Here is a 12280-nt window from a genome sequence, read left to right on the forward strand (position 1 = left end):
TTTCATTTTTTTTGTCGTTTTTCTTTTTGTATTTTTTTCTTTTTCTTGTGCGCCCCCTCCCCCCCCCCCCCACCCCCCCACTTTTCCTTTTTTTTTTTCCATTTCTTTCTTTCGTTTTTCTCTCTCTCCTATGTTTAGCTTATATTCCTCTTTATTCTTTTTTTTTTATATAGTTTTTTTCTTTCTCTTTTTTTCTTTTCTATTTTAACTTTTTGTACTTTTGAAATATATTACTACGTCGAGCACAAAAAATACAAAAAAAAAGGAAAAAAGATGATAAAAAAGAAAAAATAAAAAAAATGAAAAAAATAAAGAATTTATTTTAAAAAAATATATGAAAAAATTGAAAAGAAAAAAATGAGAAATGAAGAAAATAAAACAAATGAAAAAGAAAAACATGAAAAACGAGAAGGAAAAAAGAAAAGGAAAAAAGGCTGAAAAAGAAAAAAAAATGAAAGCAAAAGAGAGAAAATTAAGGAAAAAATAAATGAGAGAGATTATGGATTGTAACTAATCGAAAGTTAAACTAAATTAAATAATTTGAAGTTTATATTTGCTAAGCCATGTACTTCTCCTTGTAATATAGGGGTACTTTTGTCTTTACATAATACTTCCTCTGTTTCATAATAAATGAATTGTTGGATTTTGACACACAAATTAAGGAAAAAGCAATAAAGACATAAATTTAACACAATTTTTCATTTTTACCCTCCAAAAAGCAAAAGTTGACCTTTAATACTTTTTCGAAAATTAATTGATTGTCAAATCATAAGGGTAACTTTAGAAAAAAATTCAATGATTCACTTATTTTGAAACACCAATAAATACCCCAACAATTCACTTATTCCGAAACGGAGGAAGTATACCATTTTATCCATTGGGTTTACCCATTCTATCCATTTTATCCATTTTCACATGATCCATTTTCGACCCACCCATATTCGACTCGAACCGCCCGTTTACCACTCCTACAGTCGCACCATAAAAATTTTCAACTAACATTTGCAACCCCATACAATAGGACATTCCACGAATAGGTAAAAATAACGTCTAGTGTGATGTTATTTTCTTTTTTTGTTCTTTTTTCTAACCCCTTCCTAAAAACTCTCTTTACTTTCTTGTTAATTCAAACTCACAAAGCAACCCCTCTTGTTGACTAGTGTGATGTTTTAAAGCAACATTGCTGGAAAAAGTGTTTCTTTTAGCAAGGGAACGGAGGGAGTGAATAAGAAGAACTAAGTTACCCTATGCATATGTTATGTAATATTGTTAATATCAAAATTCCAGATTTTTTGTAATTATTTACAAAATGAGAAGGAGACAGGACATGGCCAAGGCCGTAGTTTCTAGCAAATGTCAAAATGATGTTGTTGACAATTGAAATTTGGCAAGACATTTTCAAATCATCTTGTCAATTCCAAGACCAAGCAACCCAAGCTGTCAATAGGTGAACGTGCAGTATTTTTTAAGAAATTCAACAATAAGAAAATTATTAAAAGCAAAAGAAATCAAATAATTTACTCGTCAGTCGCATTCACCTTCTTTATCAAATAATTTACTCATAAGTCGCATTCACCTTCTTTATGAAAGAAGTATACTAACACTATGTCAAAACAAGTATACCCATTTTAATATAATAATTCAAACGAACACAAGAAATTTTCCTTTTGTCTCCAGTCGAAATGATAGTTTCCAAAGGGGATATACAATAAAAATGAAGTGTAAATATGAAAAAAAAAAAATCACTCGTTATGAACATGCTTGTCGTTTCCAAACAAGACAAGTCTTAACAATATGGTAGAAAATGATATACTTTCACCATGAAATTCTGGGTTCAATTCCTCTTGAGACCCATAGAAGTAAAACAAAAAAAACAAAAAAAAAAAAACGTAAAACAAAAGAGATTCTTTTTTCTCTTTCGAGAAAAATGTACATAGAGATCCCACTCTAGAGAAAAATGAAACAATCCAAGGCAATAAGAGGATTATTAATGTCCTCCATGAGAAAAGAGTCCAAATCTTGGTGATCATTTGACTTCACTTCTCCAATTTCCATTTCATCAATCTTTGGAGAAATTGGAAGAACATTTCTTATTTTCCCTTCATTTTTTGGAGTGAAATTGTCCACTCTTCGAAGAGACGATGATCTCGATATAACACTTCCCTTGTTCCCTTTTGAAGTTATTGATTTTCTAAACGAGCTCTCCTTCATGTCATCATTCAAACTCGAAGGAAATCTTCGACTTGGAGATGGTGATTTTAGGGTTGTTCTAGGACTAGGAAAATGATGATATGTAGAGGTAATAGTTGAATTAGCATCACCAATGTTTCCTCCCTTGGTGAGTTGTTGATCAGGTTCTTTTCTAAAACTCTTTTGTCGGACCATGGTTGGCGAATTGGCACGTGGCCTTTTCTTAGGGGTTGTCGTTGAATTGTACTCTCTTCGGGGACTTTGTGTTTTGGACAAAGTGGATGATGATGATGATGATAATGGTGACTGCAAGTATTTCTTGCCACTTGTAGACATGGTTGACGCATTCTGATGAGTAACACCATTAATTACTTTGCTTTTCTTGATGTCAAGTATGTGGTTGTGTTCTTGTGCACCAGACAATAAGAAATCGTTTGAGAAAGAATGATCCTTGAATGAAGAGGAGGAAGATGACGATGACAAAGACGAAGATAATGTAATGTTTCTTGCAGTAGAGGACGAAAATGATGAAAGAGATACCGAACAAGAAGAAGACGAAGAAGGACAAGAAGAGACGAGTTTTTGAGGTTGGATAGTTGAAGAAGGAAAAGAAGGAAGAGCAATTTTTGGAGATATGGGAGCATGTGAAATCACAAGTTTATCTTTAACACATTCATGGTGATGATCATTATCTTCTTGGGAATCTTTTTGGGGGTTGCATTTACTAATGCAAGAACCCATTGCGAGGAAGGGAGGAGAAATTGAGAAGAAAAAAGAGCGGATGGGAAAAAAAATGTTTGGATGGTAAACGACGTTGATAAGTCTTTTATAAGAATTATCATATGAATGTGGAAAGAATAGTTCAATATTGAGGAGGGAAAAAAGTTCTAAGGTGGAAGCTTTTGCTTTTTCACCAAATATTTGAACTATGTTAAAGTAAGCGGGTATAACATATGGATCCGTTATATAACGGTTATATGAAGCAACACAATGATGGTTTCTTTCACTTTCTTTTTCCACCTTTTGTAACGTGCAAGTAAAATCCTTAACCAAGTCTTACTATTTTTCTTGGTTTTGCATCGTACATATTTCTCCTCCCTACAATAACATTAATACTACTAGTCTCATAGTTTTTGTCGTTTGGCTTTTGTTACTCCCAATTTCAATTTATGTGATATATTTTGCTTCTCAAAATTCAAATAATATAAGTTTAATCGTAAATTTGATCATGAAATCTTCAACTTTTTTGAAATAAAATTTATATATTTGGAAACTACGTAAAAAGTAATGTAAGTCACAATAATTAATAATTCAAAATACTTAAACATGTATGAAATAATTACAGTTAACGATTTTGACCTGTTTGAATCTCGAAATTCGAATTGTTTCACATAAACTGAGATGGATGGAGTAGTACATATTGTTTTTTAATTTACTTCTGTTATCACCTTTATTTTTTGTTGTTGATGACGTTTTTATTCCTTTTAAGATGTAATAATTTTTTTTAATTATTATTAGCTATGTTTGCTTTGCTTCTGTATTTAATCTTTTCTAAATTGCTTTGCTATGCATTAATTGAATCGAGGGTCTCTACCAAGCAGTCTCTCTACCTCCACAAGATAGGAATAAGAACTGCATAAATGATGTTCTTTTGTTAAATATTTTCATTTTTGATCTTATTTTTTTATTAAGATCATTCCCATTGTGTATTTATAATTGGTCTCTTCTCGCCACTTAATAGATTGCCTTTTAATTAAAATTCCCTTTATTTTAAATTAATAATCACTTTTGCTCCAAAAAATTATTCAAAAATAACTTTTCACATAAAATTGACGTTAGTACTCCCTCCATTCCTTTTTATTTGCTCCCTTTTTATTTTTAGAGTCAAACAATATAAACTTTGACCAACATTTTAAGATGTATTTCTTAATCAAATTGGATAAGAAAAAAGATATAATTTATAGTATTTTTCTCATAGTTTTTGGATATCTAAATTTTAATTTTTTAAAAAATAAATTAATGTAATCTAATTTGAATTTTAAGTTTAGTCAAATTGACTTATGAAAAAAGAGCAAATAAAAAGGAATAGAAGGAGTAATAATTTTCAACCACATCTTTATATGCAATATTGTTCAGTTCTTAAAAAAACATATACTAAATAGGGTAAATTAATCAATAATAAATAATAGTACATTAACTTATATGTTTCTTAGCGAACATGAAAAAAGATAAATCAATAATTAAAATAGGATGACTAGAATATTTTTTAAAGGGCGTGTAAAAAATAATCAACAGTAAATGGATCGAATGGAACAATCTGTTAATGTAACTTAATTATTATTTAATATCCTTGTAGATCACTATTAAGTTAGTTTGTGTAAAGGTTCTAAATCAATATTGTAACTATTTGTATATATACTTGAAGTGATTGAAATATTTTGTTGTATTAGATGAAAATAATGAATTCTGCAAAAACTCTCGTTATATGAAATTATAAGTGAAAACAAAAAAATAAATATTAAAATAAATTTATTTCTATTTATTATTGAGAAATTGCATACCCACAAATTCAATAAAATATGAATATTATTCTATTTTTTTATTATTATTGAATTGTAATTAATAAAATATTATCATCTTATTTTATAAAATATTGAATTACTTGTGGCCTTTTGATATAGTCTAATTCTCCGATAATACTTTCTTCCACGCAAATAAATTTTTATTAAAATTATCCAATTATGTGATTAAGCTTTAATAATTATAAAACTTATCAACAAAATTTATTTAATATGACGGACATTATATTATGATAATTATTAAGTAAAAAAGTTAGAATATAAATTGTATTTTTTAAATTGAAATTATTGTATTTTATATCTTAAGTTTGGGTTCGGGCTTAGCACGAGTCTCATGAAACTAGTATTATAAATAAGAGAGAATAATAAACTTCGATAGTCCTCACAAGGCTACTTTAATAATTTTAATTAATTTGTTAATCCACCAAAATTTGACATGTAGTTGATAAAGATAAACTTACTTTTTTTTCATTGTCTGCCAAATAGGACTTCTTATGTGGTGTACATATCACAATATGAGAAATCATTATTGATTTTTTTCTTGAATTTTTAAGTGTTTAACTATTTTTTTTAAAGAAATAAAAATAGAGAGGAAATTATAAAGTGGGGAATCAAACTTTCATCAATAAGGTGAGAGCTCAGACTAACAATCAACTGAATTATTTAGATCCACTTGTTGTTTAACTTATCGGTAAATCTTTTAACTAAGTATATAAGGTTATATTTATTTTTGACGAACTGAGTATGGTTCTCAATATTTCTTAATTACTCTTTATGAATTGATTAGAATTTTTTTATGGACTATTTTATCTTGCTTTAGAAATTATCAATAAAATATTTCAAATATTAAAAATTGAAATTATTGATAAAGTTAAAAATGAAGGCAGTGGTATCATTAAGATCAGATTGTTTTTAAAATATTTTTTTCTGATTATTGAGAATTAATATTCTTAGGCATAAACTAAATATAAAGAACTAATAGATTCTCGAGGTTCATTTTGATGAATTTAGTTTTTTTTCTTAATTTAAAGTAAAACTAAGTTTAAATTACCATATTAACTAACTTAAATTCTTGCCATGTGAAATTATGAATAAAATTAAGACTTAATAAATATCTGAAGAAATATATTTCTATTTATAGCTATAGAATATATGTCCATAGACTAATAAAAATATTAATATTTTTTAACTTATGATCTTTAATCGACGAGTTGTAATTATTTTATATATTTAATTATATTATAATATAAAATATAAGTTTTTTAAAATTAAATTCGGGCTTAGCACAAGCCTTATAAAACTAGTATTATAATACAAAAATTAAAATGCGTGCCAAAATCAAAACTTTAACATTAATAATGAGAATTAAATTAAAAGAATTGAAAGATAGACACAAAATTGACACCAAAGACAACCAATATTATAAAGAATACTAGTAGCTAAACCTATAAAAGTAAGACACATGAATGAGATTAATAAGCAACCGTGACTATATTAAAATCAGAACATCATTCGGAACGCCAAACAAAAACCTATACTATAGAGATAACCATCCAGGGGAATAATTTTCTCTGCCAAGCCATTCCATCAACATCTAATGCAACAACGGCGGCCTTAGCCACCCACTCTCACAAGAGTTCCACTCTTCCAATTCATAGCACACCAAAATAGTCTAAGTTTAAAAGAGCTATTCTCTATTATTTATAGCCTATGCTAATTATTATAAAAATTACCTTAATGAAATAATCTCGGGATAAGAATAATTAATTCTGAGATTAATTTAGAAGAGGAGTTTGTCCCATGTTTGGTTGGGACTAAATGTATGGGATAACTCATCTTGGAATTAGTTATCCGAAGATTATAATATTTTTCTTATCCCTCCTTGAGAATAGAATAACTAATCGCGCGTGGAATAGCTAATTCCAAGATTAATAATCCGAGATAATTTGTTTTCCAATCAAACAACTGAGTCTAAGTATGAGCCATGAGGACCTTGTGTTTGAAGTAGAGCCACTTTGCACATATAGCCCTTTTCTTTATACACCAAGTATCTCTCAATTAGAGCCTTGTACTTTCGCTTTAGCATGTTCTTGAGACTTAAATCTTCCATCCAAGCCTTCAATGTAGTAACTTGATGGGACGCTCTTGAGCCTTAGCTTGATTGTCGTGCATGCATTATAGTATCTAGAAGTTGTTTTAAACTTTAATTACTTCAAACTAGTTAAATTATCTGCGTTTTGCGCGGTCTTAATAATACAAATAATTTATTAAATAATATATAGATAGATCTTTGTATGAAAGAATATAAAATTAAAAAATATAAGAAAAAATAATTACACCGACTCAATCGCTTCTCAAAATAATAGATTTACAATTCATAGATTAAATATGTTAACAACATGTAATCATCTACTTTGGAAGGTGAAGAGTAAAATATTTATTCTTTCTTGTAATTATAATGATTAAAAGTAAATCAGATAATACACTATTTCTCAAAGTTAAAAAGAAAGAAAAAGAAGAAGTAAATAAAACATAAAGGTTTCTTTTTTTATGTATATAATTTTTTTAAAATAAATTAGATAAATACACTTTTTTAAAAAATTAAAAATAAAAAAATAAATGAACAAAACATAAATGATTTTTTTTCGTGTATATAAAATTTTTTATAATTACCTCATGTTTATAAAATTTTTAGAATTAATTACCTCATTTTCCTCTCGCCTCCATGTTCCTTTATATTTCTCAATTTTTATGTCATACATATTTATTGATAGTCCTAAAAATTAATCATAACTAAGACCAAATAACAAATATATTTCAATTATTAAAATTTATTTAGCTATCGGTGGATGTTGGTTGCTTTGTCTTGCTTTACATGTGATTGATGGAAATAAGCTATGAAAGTATTAAACCTAAAAACAATGGTGCTAGAGAGAGAAAGACTCCCCTCTCTCTAAAAATCTTGATCTATTCGCGAACTGGGCCCAAATGACAGATGCCCACATGGAATCCTGCACCCTAATACCACCAAAACCACCCGATGGAGAGGAGACCTCAATGGATGAAGACCCCCATCACAAACCTTCTTACAGTGATATAACTAAGGGGGCCGTTCAACAGCAGACCCAATCCCTTCTCCAATACAAAAGACCCTCTATTAGATCAATCCGATCTAAATGGGGACTTTATCAGCCTCACAATTGAGGATAAGCAACGTCTCTACTCCCCATGGAATCATTCAGTAATCCTCAAGATTGTTGGGAAGAAATTCAATCACCAATTCATTGAGAACAAACTAAAAGAATTATGGAAGCTAGAGGAGAAGTTCCCCCTTATAGATTTGGCGCTGGACTTCTCATCGCAAAATTTTTAACGGCAAAAACCCAACAAACGGTCCTACAACTAGGACCTTGGTTTATGATAGGACACTATGTATCAATAAGAAGTTGGGAGCCTAACTTTATTCCATCGGAGAATCAAATCCATTCCACCGCAATTTGGATCAGGCTCCCACACCTTCCAACTGAGTTCTACGACTGTTAAATTCTCTAGAGAATAGGAAAAATATTGGGAAATTATTGAGGATAGACGTATGCACCTCCTCGACCCTCCGTGGAAGGTATGCACACATCTGCGTAGAAATCCCCCTCGAGATATCGATCAAATCCTTTATCACTATTAGCAGCCGCAAATAACAAATCTGATATGAAGGTGAGCAGATTCTATGCACGAGTTGTGGGCGTTTCGGTCTGTTCTCAGCGCTTGCATACACACACGCCCAACAACCATCACACACCAAAATGATGACATTCAAAAAGAAGAGATCAATATCGAGGAGTAGAAAACAGTAATGTTTGTAAAGTGTAGACAAAACCGATGCCATGATCAAACCACGAAGCAAGGTAAATCAACTCCCCAACCTAATGTCAAGGTTAAACGGTTCAATGCCGAAGCAAGTAAGTTTCTCGATCCTTATAATCTTACTACACCGGCAACGCCAACATCCCTCTTCCAGAGCTACAGAACATTCATAAATGGGCCTATTCAGAGCGTTGGACCCATTGGCCCAAATATTGTAAGTGAGCCCAATCATAACTTAAGCAACAAGATTAAGCAGCCCATAGACAATGTAGAAAAAGGGTATTAATACCCAAGATACCGGTCCAGGCCCAACCCAAAAGGGAAATTATAACTCGGATCCACGTAAAACGAGGGATTTGACTCTTAATATCAATAAGTCAACTAATACCCCACCTACCCTAATGGGTCATCATTGCCCCTACCAACTGAGGACTGCTACGCCTCCACTTCTAAGGCTGCAGCAGTTCAGGCGCCTCCAACTGTTCAAGATATGACTAACGCTGTTTTGTGTAGTCAATTAGCTCTTCCCCTCCCAAAACCTTCAAAATGAGGCTAACTTTAAGCCTCCTTAACCCACCAATCTTCCTAAAACCCCCTCACAACCCACCAACCAATCTTCAAATGGCTCCATCAGAAACTAACAATCGGAAGGTGCCACAGATATTTAACTCATCACCAACATCCCAAAATGCTCCAGAATTATAGCTGGAGATAAGAATTTAAAATCTACAGCTTTCAGCTGGAGGTAGAAGGAACCCCAATAACAATTTCTGTGAATGACCACAAATATCTGGCATAACTGATCACACTTGGACTCAACCAGGGATTTATGAACTTTGTCTAGAACATCTGGATGGCCACCCTCATGAGAGTAATAAATTAGCTCTCCTTGGAGTCCCTGACTTTAAACATGCTCAACGACCTCATGAAGCAGGTCACTCAGAGCATGTCCTTCTTTTCTCAACCAGCTCAGGACCTCCTTTCCAAGAACTTAGCTTTTGTGAGAGAACCTGGGGTCTCTCCTCAGGCAATATCACCTCAGGGGCCCCTCTCCAGGAACAACCCTCTGATCCTAAAAATAGAGAAAAGGGAAAATATTCTAAAAGAGCTGAGGGAAAGCAACAGGGAAATGGAATCCCTTCTAGCAACTATGAGGGTCCCAAAACCAGATATACTAACATTGGAAAAACCAATAACCCTAGAGTTTGTGGAATTAGTAAATAAAATGGTAGTGGTTCTATGCCCAACAGACCTTATGAAGTTTGAATTAGGGATCCTATTTCCAAGCCTTTCAAACCAAGGGTTATTTGTAGAAAATCTCACCCCCATCATCCTTAAAAAGAGAAGGATGGAAATGCTGAACCCATCCAACCCACTAGGAAAGAGGAAGGAGGTAATAACAACCACCCCAGTATTTACAAGATTGATGATGAATCTCATAATATGGAATGCTAGGGGGGAAATAGTGTAGAGTTCTAGAGGCATTGTTCCTCCATGCTAAGTATCCATAAACCTTTTATGCTTGCACTTCTTGAAACCAGAATGACTGACCACTCTACTCTTGTTGGGAACCTTGGTTTCTCTAAGCACATCCAGTTTGAAGCCACTGGTCAATCTGGGGGACTGGACTTTATGTGGAATGAGGACATGCTTAGTATCACTGATATCTCCATGTCCTCCCAAACCATCCATGTTGCTGTCCAGGTACTTTCTCTTTCCTCCATCTGGTTTCTCAATATTATTTATGCTGCTACCTCTTTTAACGATAGGAAGTTTCTTTGGAACCAGTTAGAAATTATGGCAAATATAGTAAACAGAGATACCCAAAACTGTTGGCTAATAGGAGGGGACTTCAATGAAATCCTTACCTTTACTGATAAATATAGGGGCAATGCCATTAATAATAGTAGGGCTGGCTAATTTTGTAATTGCATAAATAACTGCAGGCTTTTGGACCTGGGGTTCAAAGGCAGTAAGTATACCTGGACTAGCAAAGATATAGGAATAGAGGCAACCTTATCTTAGAAAGGCTAGATAGGTACTTTTCTAATAAATCTTGGATCCATAAATTCCCTGAGGCCTCAGTTACTCACCTCTCCAGAACACTCTGACCATTGCCCTCTCCTTATTTGTCTATCTAAGGCTAACCAAGGAACTCTTGATAAACCTTTCAGGATGGAGAGTATGTGGTGCTCCCATCAAGGCTTTGAGCATCTTATCAAAACTTATTTTGACAACTCCCTTAACCTCACTAAGTCAACTGCTAACTTCTAGGCTTCTGCACAAACCTGGAACAAAGAAATATTTGGGAACATCTTTAGAGAGAAAAGAAGGATCCTTTCCAGACTTACTGGCATTCAAAAGTCCCTTAGCTACCCTACTAATAACTTTCTCCACAGCCTTGAGGAGTCCCTCACTCTCAAATTTAGTGAGATTCTTAGCTATGAGCATGAGTTATGGAAGCTGAAATCCAGAATCAGCTGGTTTATTAAGGAAGATGCTAACACTAAATTCTTTCATACATCTACCCTTAACAGAAGAAGGAATAACTCCATCAATTCCTTGTAAGAAGACAGTAGTTATTGGCTCTATGAGACAGCTGACATTAAGGCCAAAATAATTGACTTTTACCAAGCCTTATTCACCACTGACCACTCATGGAGCTACCTAGGTTACCAATCCAACCCCTCTGTAAATGGTTCCATTAACAATCAAGACCATCACCTCTTGATGAGGGGACCCTCCCCTAAGGAAGTAAAAATATGCACCTTCAGCTTCAAACCTACCAAAGCTCCTAGCCCTAATGGCCTCCACCCTCTCATATACCAAAAGTATTGGCACATTGTAGGCCTCTCTCATTAACTTCTGCCTTCATACCTTTTCCACTCTTAAAATGGAGGACTATGTGAACTCCACATACCTTTGCCTCATCCCAAAATGTCCTAATGCCACCACCCTAAAAAATTATAGACCTATTCGACTCTGTAACACTCAATAAAAGATCATAACAAAGATCATTATGAACAAAATCAAACCCCTCCTTCCTACAATTATCGGTAAGAATCAAGCAAGATTTTTATAAAAAAAAAGAGCTTCTGATAATTCCATAGTAGTTCAGGAATTCATAACCCACTTCGACAAAATAAAGGTCAAATTGGGCAACATGATCCTCAAAGTTGACCTGAAAAAGCCTTTGATAGGCTGGAATGGTCCTTCATCAGACTTGCCCTTCTATTCTTCAATTTTTCCAAAGATCTAATCACTTCCATCATGTCCTGCATTACTTCAACCACCATTACTATCCTGGTAAATGAGGGGAAAACTAATTCCTTCAAACCAACTAAAGGAATTAGGTAGGGGGACCCCCATCAACCCTTACATCTTTATCCTTTGCATGGAAATGCTATCCAGGAGGATCAACCATAAAGTGGACATCCTCAATTTGGAACCCATTGCCATTAGTCACTCAGGGTCTAAGATTCTCACCCTTTTTTTTACAGATGATCTAACACTCCTAGCTAAGGCCAACATAAAAAATTGCACAACCATTAATAGAAATCTTTCTCTGTTTAACTCCTATTCTGGAATAAGGATAAACCCCTCAAAATCTAAAACTATCTTTTCTGTAAACTGCAATAATGATACTATCT

General features: G+C 32.8%; 1 protein-coding gene across 1 annotated transcript; it reads right to left on the reverse strand.

Annotated features, from left to right (window-relative positions):
* Positions 1-1658: 1658 nt before the first annotated feature.
* LOC107869644 (putative protein TPRXL) lies at positions 1659-3097 on the reverse strand. The gene has a single exon (XM_016716144.2). The coding sequence runs from the start codon at positions 2929-2931 to the stop codon at positions 1948-1950; it is 984 nt and encodes a 327-aa protein (XP_016571630.1). The 5' UTR covers positions 2932-3097; the 3' UTR covers positions 1659-1947.
* Between the last annotated feature and the right edge of the window lie 9183 nt (positions 3098-12280).

Source organism: Capsicum annuum, chromosome 4 (assembly GCF_002878395.1).
Source record: "Capsicum annuum cultivar UCD-10X-F1 chromosome 4, UCD10Xv1.1, whole genome shotgun sequence".
NCBI classification, from domain to species: domain Eukaryota; kingdom Viridiplantae; phylum Streptophyta; class Magnoliopsida; order Solanales; family Solanaceae; genus Capsicum; species Capsicum annuum.

What these genes read in the sequence shown, in the direction of transcription:
- LOC107869644 (XM_016716144.2), bottom strand. Translation starts at nt 2,931, where the DNA reads ATGGGTTCTTGCATTAGTAAATGCAACCCCCAAAAAGATTCCCAAGAA.